The 14005-nt window shown below is 42.8% G+C and overlaps 1 protein-coding gene and 1 long non-coding RNA gene across 3 annotated transcripts; both read left to right on the forward strand.

Annotated features, from left to right (window-relative positions):
- Nucleotides 1-489: 489 nt before the first annotated feature.
- Nucleotides 490-13456, forward strand: LOC121688027. The gene is made up of 2 exons (XR_006024488.1): nt 490-520; nt 13345-13456. It is a non-coding gene; the product is annotated as an uncharacterized LOC121688027 (long non-coding RNA).
- Nucleotides 5849-13912, forward strand: insig1 (insulin induced gene 1). 2 transcript variants are annotated; one of them, XR_006024487.1, is made up of 7 exons: nt 5849-6103; nt 6325-6664; nt 7762-7886; nt 8730-8896; nt 9661-9760; nt 11703-13358; nt 13797-13912. XR_006024487.1 is itself a non-coding variant. In XM_042067322.1 (6 exons), exons 2-6 carry the CDS (start codon nt 6331-6333, stop codon nt 11730-11732), a joined length of 756 nt encoding a protein of 251 aa, XP_041923256.1. In that variant the 5' UTR covers nt 5930-6103; nt 6325-6330; the 3' UTR covers nt 11733-13456. The 2 variants fall into 2 exon arrangements, 1 of the variants encoding a protein (XP_041923256.1); XM_042067322.1 differs by lacking the exon at nt 13797-13912 and having other exon boundaries at nt 5930-6103; nt 11703-13456.
- Nucleotides 13913-14005: the final 93 nt, after the last annotated feature.

The raw sequence follows: 14005 nt of genomic DNA on the forward strand, positions 1-14005 counted from the left end.
GCATTCGTTATCCGCCTGCTCCAGGAATCTCTGGAATTCAACAGAAAAAAAACCAAACTACTTTTAAGTGAAGCATTTTGAGAAACACATATTTCTTTGGCTCACTGATTGTAGAAGGTGGGGATGCCTTTGTGCGGCTACAGAGGAGGAGGCTTGTTGCTGGGAGGCCCGGATTGTTTTTGTGTGTGACCCTCAGTCTCTGGCACATGCCAATGCCTGCGCTGCGTTTATCTGCATGTGCCACATGTCCCCGCCGGGCTTTTGTGGCACACATCATTTGAAAGAGGGGCCTACAAGCTTTTATTTTTCACATGGTCTCTCTCTCTCTCTCTCTCTCTCTTTCCCTCTCTGTCTATTTAAAAAGGAAAAATACCCAAATACGACCTGCAAAATCAACCTTTCAGAAAAAGAAAATGAGTGACAGAAAGGAAAGTGGAAGAGTGACAGATAGAGAGAAGAAACAGACAGAAAAAAGAGAAAGATCATGATGTGTGTGTGTGTGTGTGTGTGTGTGTGTGTGGTGGGGGTGGGGGGTCATGTCTGGTTGAGTCCTGATGTGAGCCCATCTTGGTATCACGAGGTGCAGCCATCACTAAGGGACCCTGTCTGAGACGCCGGAGAGAAAAAGACATATTGAAATTGATGAAAGAAAGCAATCCCTCCTTTCTCCACAGGCTCTTATCCCACAAGGCATGCTGAAGTCATTGCTGGATGGCAAAACGCTGTTGCCACCACCCCATCCCTGCAAAATGTTGTTGGTGCATGAATCGAGGGTAATATTCAACTAAAACATGTTTTCATGCCTGAGGTGTACAATGTCAGTCACACACAGCCTTTCAGAATGCAATTCTGACATGTTCATTCATCCATGGACTCTGGAAATCAAAACTTCATGGGCTTGCCTTGCTCTGCATTGCTACAAATCTGTGGCTTAAAATCCTCATTTTAGAGAAAAATAAATGTGTGTTGGGTGGGGGGTTATAACTACCATAGATTCCAGTGCAGTTTTCATCATGGCATAGCAGATTCCTTCCTCATTCCAAATAGAAAAGCTAAGTTAGTGAACACATAGGCTATGGCTGTAAAGCTTTCCAGTGATGTGCTGCGGCCCTAATACAATTCTGCATTTAAAATCCTTAATGTGTGTTTCCAAACAAACATGCGTGGGGAAACTGCGCTCCAGAGCGTTGAAGTTTTCTGAAACTTGGAAAGCAGCCATATATACTGTAAATCAATTTCCAGATGAGTTCCTTCCTTCATGTTTTTTTTTTATTATTATTTTTTTTATTTTGGCATCCAAACGACCAAAGCAAATTAATAAATAAAAGAAAGCATCTTCTAAAGACCAACAGTGTCAACAATCGCCTCTGATTCAAAATTAATTTAAATGTCTTGCAAAGAATATCAGATCGCAGCTACATTTTTCTGTGTGTGCAATAACTTGCTCCAGGTCAATGAGAGTCTTAATTTTGGTAACGGATTAGCATGAAAAGGATGATACACCCTCAGTATTCATTTCATCAAAATGCCAGGAGCCTGGGAGAGACCGAGAGAGAGAGAGGGAGAGAGAAAGAGGAGAGAGAGAGCAAGTGCTTTCCTGTTTTCCTTTTTGTTACTTTGGCCCACTAATTTGGGTGAATTCATGGCAGACTCAAGTTAATCCCCAAGTCAGACAACTTAATTAAGCATAATTCTCTTCTATGGGTTTTACAAATTGACATGGCATGTGCCGTACACTGGCTCTCTGGATGACTAAGTGTTGATGATTTTGTTAAGGTTAGTATAGTGATGGCAGTGCTGGCTGACATCACTTGTCTGAGCTTTGGCATGATTTCTCTAGGAAATGATATCAGGGATCTGCCTGGTATGCAGTCATTATATACACACACATACTGTAATCTGTGGGTGTAGCCTATCTCTTGTTCAAATACTGTATGTTTCAGCACAACGCTGACACTTGGTTATTTAATTGTCATGAGCCGTGACCTCTCCCAAATTACATGATGTACTTGTCTACAGTGGTACATAATTATTTCTGCTATACAAGGCTATGCTAGGTCATGAGGAGGAGAAAACATGTTTGCAAACAAACACCATTTGGACCTATAAAACAAGGAATGGCCATTATCTATGTGATGAATAATGCATATTAGCAGCGTAGGTAGATGTGGACAGTTTGGTTTTGTATAACAAAGCTTAAGAGTTCTGTCAGCAAGGTATTCATTTTATGATAAAACATTTAAATGGCAAAATATGTGTTTGCATGGGATTACGGCCAGGAGAAGAAAAATAGGCCTCTGATAACAAGGGTTATTTAATAATCTACTATGAACCTTTTTGATTACACCTTGATGTGAAAAACATACAGTGTATGTTTGGACTCTGTAACCAATAGCGCCACAGTAAGTCTGACGGCTCCAAACTGACAGGGGGCAATAGTACAGCCTAATGACCCATGACCTTCTTCCTGTACATACAAAACAGAAGCAGTAAGGCAACTGCAGACCCTCGCCCCTGTTTTCGACTCTGACTGCAGACCCTTGTACAATATTCACCACAGTGTGATCTGTGATCTGAGCTGGATGCAGGAGGATATAGTGACCCTCTGTCTTGCATAACAATTCGAAGTACGTGAGATCACTAACAGACCGGATGACCCCAACCCCCCCCCCCCCCCACCACTGAAAAATAATTCTTACAAATTGTTAATACAAATACATGCACCAGATGCAACCAATGTGATGACAGATTTTTCTAAACAGAACAGGGGTTTTCTAAACAGAAATGAAACTCAAAACAAGTTTTACAATGCATCAGTCACTTCCTGTCTTTTTAAGGAAGCATTAAATATGTATCTAATATGTCCACACCATGGCCTAATGAGTAGATTTACCAGACCTTACCAGACATAAAATTAACGGACGGGCATTACATATTTCCATGGGGGGCACAAATTGATCACTGTTGCCGGAACTTAAATTGATCACGGTAGTTTAAGATAGGCCATCAGTGTTTCCCATACATTGACTTATTTGTGGCGGCCCACCACAATATCAACATTGACCACCACACAATGATTTTTCCAGGTTGTACTAAATTGTACTTAAATCTTAAATCTTCATGTTAATTCTGCAAACCTACCACCACAAATAGACCCTTTCAAGAGAGTTCCATTATCAGCATCATAGTTGGCCCCACAAGGCTTCCGTTTTAACATTCCATATGTTATCTTAATGCAGAGGAAGTAGATTGGGAACCAAATAGAACGTTCAAGCATTGTTTTTGTTTTTATTGTTTAAGGGTCTATAGAATTCAATTCTGTGGGAAACACTGGGCCATTAATAGACACTGAGGTTACTGAACTGAATTCAAGCAGATATCTAGTGCCAAAAATGACTTAAGTGTAGCCTATAATTAGGCTATATTCAATTGCAAGCGTACCCTTGACAAAACATTTTGATATGAAGATGTAGATGTGGTAGTCTATAACCTGTTGTAAAATGGTGCAGTTCCTTTAAAGCTGCAGTTGGCAAGATTTTTTTGATCATATTCACTGAAACCGAGACTATGATCCGACAGAACAACATAAATCAGATGGTTTTAGAAAACAATCAGCACTTCTACCTCCACCTAGAGCCTGTAATTTGTTTTGCAAAAATCCACAGCTCTCGGTTCTTCTGGTCCAATCAGAGCAGGGCTGTGTGAGATCTGACTGTCAATCACAGTCTGGTGTAGTCTGGTGCGCACTGACGTGCACAAACTTGATGAGAGGGTGCTCGGTGGTAGTGGGGGAGGGGCATAAGAGTTGTAAACATTCAACATTTTGGCTACGTCCCCTTAAAGGGCCACCAGGCAACGTTTTCGTGTTAATTACTCATCTTCGTAAGTCAGTATATGGTTAATTGACTCATTACAGGGCGAATGAAGACTCTCTCGCCCGCCCCTACTGCCTGTAGGAAGAATATCCCGCTTGCAAGTTCAGTGTATCGTACCCGCCGACCGAAGCAGGATCAGTTTACATCCTGCATACAGCACAGAGGCAGGCTAACGAAACGCTAGCGATTGTTGCAAACGTGTGTATAATGGCAGCGAAGCGAAGAAGCAGCGAAAACCCTTGACGGAAGATGCAAAGAAAAGGAAAAGAGCTTCAGACCGAGCGAGGGGGAGTTTCGTAGAGAAAAAGCATCAAGCTTGCCTGGTGTCCCTTTAATCTGTCAGACTTGCCAACTGCAGCTTTAAGAAAGCCCTATGCGCAGGGATGGAGAGATAAAGGGAGAGGGGGACAGGGTATGTGTGTTTAGAACTGAGATGCGTATGAAGGAAGAAGATATGCTGTTGAGACTGGAGCGAGTCATATTCAAAATAATGTAAAAAATAAAACTGCAGACAAAACTGAAATCCTCATTCATTTGCTAAGCACTTTCAGATAGAGGGAAAGGGAGTTACGGATAACTTCAGCCCTGTGGGATTATGAAGCTCCTCTATGTTCTCCGATAGGTCAGAAGAAAAAACAGTTAACGCTATCAAACAAACCCAGAAACTACTACTACTATTACTAATTACCGGTACAATATGAGACAAAGCCTACCTGCAAGCCGATAAGTCCTATATTTATCATCGGATGCCTGGGGTTAGTGCAGAAGTGAAGTGGACTGAGGTTTACTCCTGCAGCAATATCAAACAGAGCAGAGAGAGAATGTGGTATTTCTGGTTAGGCCTTCCATGATGGTTTTCTTAAGTGACCGGAAAAGTAGGGGGACCCAAAGAGAAAGTTTTTAACATGTATTTTTCAAGCATTTTCAGGTGAAAACAAAGACGGTTTCTCTCAGATGCAAACCTGTACTAGTTTTATCCAAGTAAGTATAACTGACAAGATTGTCAAAAGAATGTAGGGCCATACGCATGTGACTTTTGAAGCTGATGAGGAAGTCCCAACCTGAATTTGCATGTGGGGAAAGGAGAAGGTGTAGGCCTATTGTTTTTTCCCCCAATCCCCTTTATTTTTTATGGTTTCGTATCTATTTTCTGATGTTGTCGAAGTAAGTCAAGAGAAATATAACCACTGTCTACATCTTCTTAGCCTATTGGCTTGCCCAGTGGGATGTACACAGACAGAAGTGACCCAAATAAGTTGCCAATGCCCAGCAGTAAACATGTTTTTGTGTGTTTTTGTGCCTTTTTCAGACCCCATATCTGGCTATTTTCCTGTCACTCCTCAGTTCTCCTCACTTACACGATGGCATGGGGTGTTTACAGTGTGACACACAAGCATGTGACTGTTCTGACCCCACCGCCTGTGCTGTGTGTCAATGACCCCCCCTGTCCTCACAACAAAGGTATCAGTTCAACCGACAACGCCCATCAGAGTGCCACTGACCCTGTTTCTGCGTTGCCTTCCTGTCTGTCTAACAGGTGACACTGCAGTGGACTTCCTTCCTTATATTGAATTAGGGACAAGATTCTCACCATAAGTCACAGTTGCTTCCAATACATAGGCCTTTCACTGAAAGCAGGCCTGGCATTTTGAGGTTAAGTAGACTGATTACAATTTTTACTAGGCCTAAATTCAGGTCTATTGAGCGTATACTGTTTACAACCAGCATATAATGGAGTCTGATTATCTCACTCTGGACACTTGACCTCATTCCTCATTCCTGTCTTGCCCGTTCAAGTTTGTTTTCAAAGTTACATGACTGCCACCACAGCAGCAGTGAGCTTCCGTTGATCCTGCGCGCGAGAGCATACAGCAGTGGATAGCCTACGTGTAATGCGTGGATGTAGGGGAGGTGGTGTGTATGTCGCGTCATATCGCCCGCCGCTTTATCATTGGCCAGCTCAACTCACCAGACACCAGCGCGCTTGTTTTCTGCAGAGGAAGCACGCCCGTGAGGTGAGCTTTGTGCTAAGGAATGAAATAGCCAACAGCGTTTTTTTTTTTTCACTTTCGTATCTCATCAAAACGATGATGTGACCAAACAGGCCGCTGACAAACTCTTAGCGCAAGCGGCGGTCACAGTGAAAACATTTTCAGGTGCGATAGTGTAAGCCACGGTCGCCTCTGAATCGCTGCAGACAGTGAGGACGCTGTTGTCTGGTGATCAAGGTAGGTAACGTGATGGAAGATGGTGCTCTCGGCTTAATCCTCTACGAGAACCATGAAGGATTATCAGTAACGTTAGTAAGCTGAAAGAGTGGTACAAACCCAGTAACACAAACAGTTTGCAATGCTGTGGAACTAGTCGATGAAGGAAATGTTAGCATCATATTTTTATTCATTTAAATTGAGTGTTAACTATTGCCACTGTTTGTGTTTTCCCTCTGAAGTGCCAAATGCCAAGACTTGAAGGACACTGTTGGAGTTGCTCCTGTTCATCACGAATGAAAGCTAAAGACCTGTCGAGTGCCAGTTGGGTTTCATCTAAAGTAGAAGAAATGATGTCCATCATAACCTCAGTTATGCGGCATGCATATGGGTCCATTCACAGTATCCAGTCCGCTAACCTAATACGACGGGGCTTCGTGCTGTTTACCGTCGGAGTGTTTCTCGCATTGGTGCTAAATTTGCTACAAATTCAAAGAAACGTCACGTTGTTCCCCGAGGAAGTGATAGCAACTTTGTTCTCGTCTGCCTGGTGGATTCCACCTAGTTGTGGAACAGCAGCAGGTAAGGAAATGGCTGATTTTCAAACTCTTTTAAGTTAAATGACAAATATTGTATTGCTTCTTTAATTAGTATTAATTTGCAACATATAAGTACCGAGATGAGACAAAGGATGCTTGTCGCTATTGCAAAAGGAAAGGGGAGGGGGGGTAGGCGATGCCTTTTGCGGAGTCAGGCGGCCATCGTTGACGCTAACGTTAGCTGTCAGCCAGACTTCAGTAACGTTACACTTTGTTCCATCATTAGCTCGCTAATCAGCTATCTGGAAGACGTCGTGTGTGGTCCGTTTGTTGTTGTTCAGTGCGTTATGTAATGAGGCTCAAAGTCCACAGAAAAGGGGTGTCTTGTTTTGACTCCTTCGATAGTAGCTTGCTAGTTCTATCGCCCATTTTATTCGCTGCCCTGGAAACAGCCTGGCATGTAGGGTCATATGGGGTGTGCTGATTTCTCATTGGCTTTTGTAGAACGGGTGAGATGCGAAAGCGGCACGTTATTGGCTCTCACGTCGAACATGCCACTTGCCGAAAAAGAGAAACACGGAAGTCGTGCTCTCGGAAAAAAATAAATAAATGTGCTGCTCACCCTTCCCCCCGCATTCCATAGACTAGACTCCAGTCTAGAGTGATACCGTCATGTGCTAGCTACTGTTCGCTTTGTCTATGAAACGAAAGTAGAAATGATGATTGAGCTTTACTTTTAGTCTGACACCACTGGAAAATAAAAGAAACATCAACGAATTATTCTGCATTTACAAGTTTTAAATAACCTTAACGAAGAAGTAAAGTTAATGGTTAATAGTTTAGCAGATGCTTTCATCAAGGGATTTGCAGAATTCTTTCAACAGAATAACGTTGGACCCACCAGATAATAGAACATTCTAACAGTTTGCTACTGGCCTATTAGAATTTTTTTTACACGTTGTACTGAGATGAAATACCTCAAGTGTGACCAATGAGCATTTATATACACGTTGTACTGAGATGAAATGCCTCAAGTGTGACCAATGAGCATTTCTGATCTTAAAGCATGACTTTTTGTCAATATTATTGGCTAAATGTTATGATTTTTCATGTATGCATTTTGTTCTTGTACTTCTCCAGCTGTGGTTGGCCTGCTGTACCCTTGTCTGGACAGCCATCTTGGGGAGCCACACAAGTTTAAGAGGGAGTGGGCCAGTGTGATGCGTTGCATCGCAGTGTTTGTGGGCATCAACCACGCCAGTGCTGTATCCTTTTTTCTGACCATCAACTTTAAAAACAGAGCACTTTTTTTGTTGTTGTTGAACTTTGACATATACAATATGTTCCACTTCCTTTCGCAATAATGTCACCTCATGAAAGTTTCTTTACTGTTCTGTAAATTGCCCAAACACTAGTGCACTACATGGTGCATTGTATGAATTATTATCGACAGTGTTGTTAAGCTAAAAGTAATGTTAATAAGTATGCAATAGTGAATATATGACTAAGCTTTCTCAATTTGTCTAGAACTCTTTGCAGTCAGTATATGTTGATTAACATTACCTGTTTGCATGGCTAAGCATAGAAAGCTAAGGCCAAAAGTGCTTTATAAGTGAGGTGTATTTCACTGCCAATTACAACTTGCTGCCTTTTAAAATGTCATCTTCCTAATTGTTCATCCAAGGCAAGACTGCAAAATATCTGGCAAGGACATGTGTACACATCCAAAGCAGTCAAATCGTTCCATTTGTTAAATACCCACTTCTCCACCAGTGCAGTTCATGGGCTGGTTCAGATGGATGCCTAATCACAAATGTGTTTTTTGTGATTAGGCAGCAAATGCCTAATCACAAAAAATGCCTGTTCGTTTACTGTCAAGCCCGTGGAAGGTCTTAATCCAGTTTTTAAAACAAAATTGAAATGGTACTTGCACCAGCTTAAAACCTGTAACCTGCTTTGCTTCAATGCAAATTAAGACCCATGTCTGAAACATGCATCAAGTCGTAAGGCCATTCATATGTCACTTTATAATGCTGCTAATGTGTGAATGAAGGTGTCGTCAGTGTCTATTTGCACACTGTATCGCATTTCCCTTAACTCTTCTTCAGAAACTGGACTTTGCTAATAATGTCCAGCTCTCCCTGACCCTGGCAGCACTGTCGCTGGGCCTGTGGTGGACGTTTGACCGCTCCAGGAGTGGCTTCGGCCTTGGCATCACCACAGCCCTGCTGGCCACACTCATCACACAGCTACTGGTCTACAACGGTGTTTACCAGTAAGTATCAGCCAGTCGCATCAGCTGTTTGCAACTCAATATGTGTTCATTGCTGCTGATGGTGAAACTAGTAGTTGTGGGCAGGGAAACAAGGGCTGTTGCTATTTCAAATAAATATTTGTTTTCTTTCAATCTGGAAATCCAAAAGAATCAAAACAAACATAGAGTGACAACAGTGAGAGCCCAGTTTTAGATAGTATTTTTCAGCTAGCACCCTTTAAGGGCTGCCCAGATGCTACACTACCAGAAAATGTATGCAGTTATTTTCCCTGTTGGGAGTCCCAGATATGTGTGAGTGAGTAGAGCTGGTAAGATAGGGAGGAAGAATGAAAAACAGGGAGAGCGAATTCAGCCAATTACCAGCTTCCAACCTGTCAGACATAGGCATGCTCACAAACATCCTGGAGTGCAGCAGGATCCCGGAGCTTGTACACGGTGTACATAAAGAGAAGAATAAGATCTCTCCCTCTCCCTCTCTCTCTCTCTCTCTGTGGAAGGAGGGAGGTGAAGAAATCAAGAGAAAATGCGAGCACATGAGAGATGGAAGGGGGAGATTCCTTTTTATTTCCAGCATTAATCTTTAATGCTTCCTCCTGCTATTGATCTGTCTTTTTAGATCAGTTTCTTTTTTTCCTTCGTTTTTCCTATCCTTTGTGATTTTTTTTTTTTTTTTTTTTTGTCGTCCATTGAAAGAAATAGAAGAGAGGTTTTATAAGGATGTGGACATGTCTTACTTAATATAATGTTTTTACCCGATCTTTCAGGTACACCTCTCCAGACTTCTTGTATGTTCGCTCGTGGCTACCCTGTATATTCTTCTCCGGGGGCATTACTGTGGGAAACATTGGACGGCAGCTGGCTATGGTGAGGCCTACTTCTCTCATTTCCTGCAGAACAACTCTTTGACACAGTCACAATTAACACAGGCTGAGCTGTGACACATTGATGAGTGAGTCCATGAGGTTCAGTGACTGTACACAGGAAGACCATACGTAAGCATTTTTGAAAAATCTGGGGTTAATTTGCCATTTTCAGACCACAGAAGATAGAGAGGAGCTTGATAGAGATAGAGAGGAGATTGCACACCTTGATGCACGTTGATGGGTGCAGCTATTTCGCAAAATCAACGAGAACGAGAAAAGAAAAGCGCAACACTTCTTGCTCCATGGTTCATCCAGTTTACATCTGCATTTGTTCATTTGGCAGACACTTTTATCCAAAGCTATTTATTTATGTATCTAATTTATCATTGAGGATCTGAAGTTTTGACCTTTGACCTGATGAAGTCAGACCTTCATCAGAGTCATTTTCAGACCAAACATGGCCCATGTTGAGAGGAATCCTGAACAGTGTTGTAAGAAGTATGATTGTGGTGCAGTGCCTGCAGTGCCAGTACACAAAAAAGGAGTTACTTCCTCCAACTAAGAACTATGAACAATTTACTGGTCCAAAGTTGTAAATTGAAAGTGTAGTCTACTCAGAGAGAGCTGGGCAAGAGACTTCAAACGGAGAAGCACAGTCACAGTCCACCCCCCCACCCCCAATTTTGGACAGCTTAAAATGTGTGTAATTATTTCCAAACTGAATTCTCAACGAAGCGATGTCACCGAAATGAGTTCATTGTTAACACTCACAAAACACAGAGCCCCTCCGCATAGCTCAGCGAAAAGAGAGGGGGAGAAAAACCCCGAAAAACAAACAAACAGAAAAACAACTTAATCTAAGCGTGAGTCATGTCTCGCCTTTCGTCTCCCGTGGAATCTGGGTCCTGTGTAGCCCCTGTTCTCAGCCCGAATAAGGGAGCATGAAAGCAGATTACGCGTGTTGTTTTTCATGCTAATATTCCCAGACCTAGCCAACGGCTGCTTTGTTTACCATTCGAGCCACATTCATTGCCCCCGCGTCTGTTGTGCAGTTCATCCTGGCACAAGCCACTGCTCCCTGACCAAGGGGGACGGTTCTTGTGGGGGTTTTGTGCCCTCTCCCTCCCCCATGTTTGTTGTAGCCCTGGAAACCCTTTAATTGCTGCACTGTGCAAAGCTCCCCTCAGTTGCCTATTGGGTGGCTTCTGTTCCTGTTGGTTTTTGGGGGCAAAGTTTATATAGGGAGTCAGTTATGGAAGTGACTTAACCAATAGTTTGTTTTTTTATGAAATGAAAGATTTTTTTTGGCAGGGGCTTTCTGGATTTGGGGCCCAAAAGGCAAGTTGTTTAGTTCCTGCCTGATTTCCCAGTCCTTGGGCACAGTCGAAAGCGTAACAATTAATTTGGTAGACTAGTTGTTCTGCTTTTTGGATTCAGCTGACTTTCTAATGAATAGTTTTTCAGAAGAGGGACTACAGGCCTTGCTTACTTGTAAGAAAGGAAATGGCGATAAATGTGCCTTCACCCTTCCATTGGTGCTGTTCCTACCACCATAGCAAGTCCTTAAAATCTCTCCACAGAGGCATAAATTATCACTTAGTCAAAGAAAGGAGGATGGATGCCAATTCCTAACTTCTATCCTCCTGCCATATGCTTTCTTTATAAGGACTGTTGGCGCACTGGAAGCGAGCACTCCGCTATCCCTTTTGAGAGAGGAGAAGGGCAGATATTCCCTCTGGGGTCGCTTGATATCATATTTAACCGTCTCAGTAAAGTCAGCTGTGCTTTTTATAACTCTCCATACACATATATAGGACGCAAAGGCACCCAGCAGTCTGCTGTGTTGTAAGAGCTCAGTGGGTTATGGAATCTTCTATGGGTTTATGCTGCTGTTTGAGAGCTACTTGTCTAATGGTGTTCTCTTTCTCTTTTTGCCCTTGCAGGGAGCTGCAGAGAAACCTCACAACGACTAGGCAGCAAGGCTGACTTTTGAAGGTCAAAGGGCGCAGAGACGCAGGGGCGGAGGGGGGGGGGGCAATCCGGTCGCTCCCCCCTCCCACACCTCGAAATGTCGGGACTGTTCTAGAGCCCGGGAGGGGATGCACATCAATCATCGGAGAGACCCCCTCTTCTCGTTTGTACTCCTGATTTATTTTTTTCCTCCTTCTTGTTGCTCAGCGAAAAAGTATGAAAAAGAAGAGACATTAACTGAGGTGGTTGGCACACAGAACTGACCCACAGTGCCCTACACCTCTGTGTGGCCAAATGATGCCCTGTGACCTTCCCACCATGACCTTCATCACCATCACCATCCTCCTAACACACACATAAACATAAACACACACACACACACACACACACACACACACACACACACACACAAACATACACGTTCATCTTCCGCCTGCTGTTGAGGAGGCTGGATGCTGGTTTCTCATTGCTGAAGCCTGTGGCTTACTTTGCTCTGAGATAAAAGAACAGCAGGCCATTTGAGGGGGGGGGGGGGGGGGGGGAATGGTGGTTAGGTTGACTAGTCCTTAAAGATAAGAGGGTGCATGGGTGGTGGTGCTAGAGTAAGAGAGGTGTGTGCGCGCGTGTGTGCATGCATGTTTTTCTTGTTTTACTTTCCTGCTGGATGCAAAAACGAAAGGGAAACATTTCAGAGCTGTGAAAGAAAATGTATGTAATTGTTTTTTCTTTTCTTTTTTGTTTGTGTGTGTGTGGTTTAGTTTCTTTTCTCTTGAGGGAAGGGGGGAGGGGGTGGCGGGGGCAAGTCTCAAAAGGCAAAAGTACAGCTTGAACCAGAAGTATTTCCAAACCGATGTTCAGTCGTGCCAATTTGAAGGAACACAGAAGACGGGGGCACCGGGGCTATGTGTTGGGCTCAGCCTTCCATGGGTTAGGGTTGGCCTCTGCTGCTGGGTTGGCCTCCGCTGCTGGGTTAGCCTCCGCTGCTGGGTTGGCCTCCGCTGCTGGGTTGGCCTCCGCTGCTGGGTTAGCCTCTGCTGCTGACCCAGCACAAGACACAGCCTGTGCTAATTCCTCTCGTCCTCCTTTGCACCTGACAGAAAGGTGCCAAAGTTCATCCACTCTATCTCTCCTGTCTGCTGAGTATGTGTGGGGGAGGGGGGGGTAACAATTTTTATGAAAGCAAAATTGTTCATTACGTCCAGAGTAGCAAGCAGTGAATGATTGGAAAACACTTTGTCCTAATTTGAAGAATCTACGGGCATTTTTTTTTTTCCAGCAACCTCGACGATTTGCAATCTGTGATTGCCTTGTATGATAGAATTGAGTGCTTTTGTCACTATTCCATTGTTATTCCTCATCTTCTTTTGTACTTAATTTGTTGTTGGTTTTTTGCTCACACATGTAATCACTTTTCCCATGTACTCAGAAAGGTATTACTGTGCTGTAGACCTAGTTTTTAGCAGGGTTTGGGGTCTAAGCAACTGAAGTGCAATCCAATATGTATGAGCATGGTATACTTTCCTATTTATTATTTTTGATGTTTAAAAGAAAATACACAGTGAGACTCGTATGCAGTGTGGAAAACAAAACCAAGCAATAATAGTAGTGATGTAGTGTGTGTGTGTGTGGTTAATCTGAAGGTACAGTGTAAAACAAAACAACAACAAGAGATTACTTGCCTTTTTAAGAGTCACAAATAAAAGATTTTATTATTCTCTCACATGTATACCAATGACCATTCTCACTGTCAAGAGAAACTATAGTGTATCAAGTTGTACTTCTAGATTCATTAGTGGACTTGGGGAACACATTTTAACCGTATTTCTGGCCACATAAATCATTTAAGTGTGCTGTGTTTTTGAAAGGGCTGGAAGGAATGTGTTGAAAGTGCTTTTTAAAAATGGAAAGAGGGGGAAACGTACGAGGTTCAGAACAGATGTGTTGCCTCACTTGACTGTTTGAATCTGTTCTGGAGTTGTAAAGGACAGGTAGAATGAAAGCTTTATTTTGAGGTGTTGAAACACCTGGTGTTTTTAAGTGTTGAGTGTATGTGTTTGGCGAGTGAGTGTGTGTGTGTGTGTGTGCCTGGGACATTTCAGTTTGAGCATTATTTCTACTATCTTGGACTTCAAGTGAAAAGTAAAAAAGAAAATATTAAAAATAATTTTTTTTAATACATTTAGAGATTGTGTTTCTTGTCTGGCCAAGCATTGTGTATTCATACATGATTGTTACTCTGCTTTGTGTGTCTTCACACAAGAGTTGATTTGTATTT

The sequence above is a fragment of the Alosa sapidissima genome, chromosome 17 (assembly GCF_018492685.1).
Source record: "Alosa sapidissima isolate fAloSap1 chromosome 17, fAloSap1.pri, whole genome shotgun sequence".
Classification (NCBI taxonomy): Eukaryota; Metazoa; Chordata; class Actinopteri; order Clupeiformes; family Clupeidae; genus Alosa; species Alosa sapidissima.

What these genes read in the sequence shown, in the direction of transcription:
- insig1 (XM_042067322.1), top strand. Translation starts at nt 6,331, where the DNA reads ATGCCAAGACTTGAAGGACACTGTTGGAGTTGCTCCTGTTCATCACGA. An exon ending in GCATCAACCACGCCAGTGCT is followed by an intron (nt 7,887 to 8,729) that starts GTATCCTTTTTT and finishes ACTCTTCTTCAG; the next exon opens with AAACTGGACTTTGCTAATAA. An exon ending in GTCTACAACGGTGTTTACCA is followed by an intron (nt 8,897 to 9,660) that starts GTAAGTATCAGC and finishes CCGATCTTTCAG; the next exon opens with GTACACCTCTCCAGACTTCT.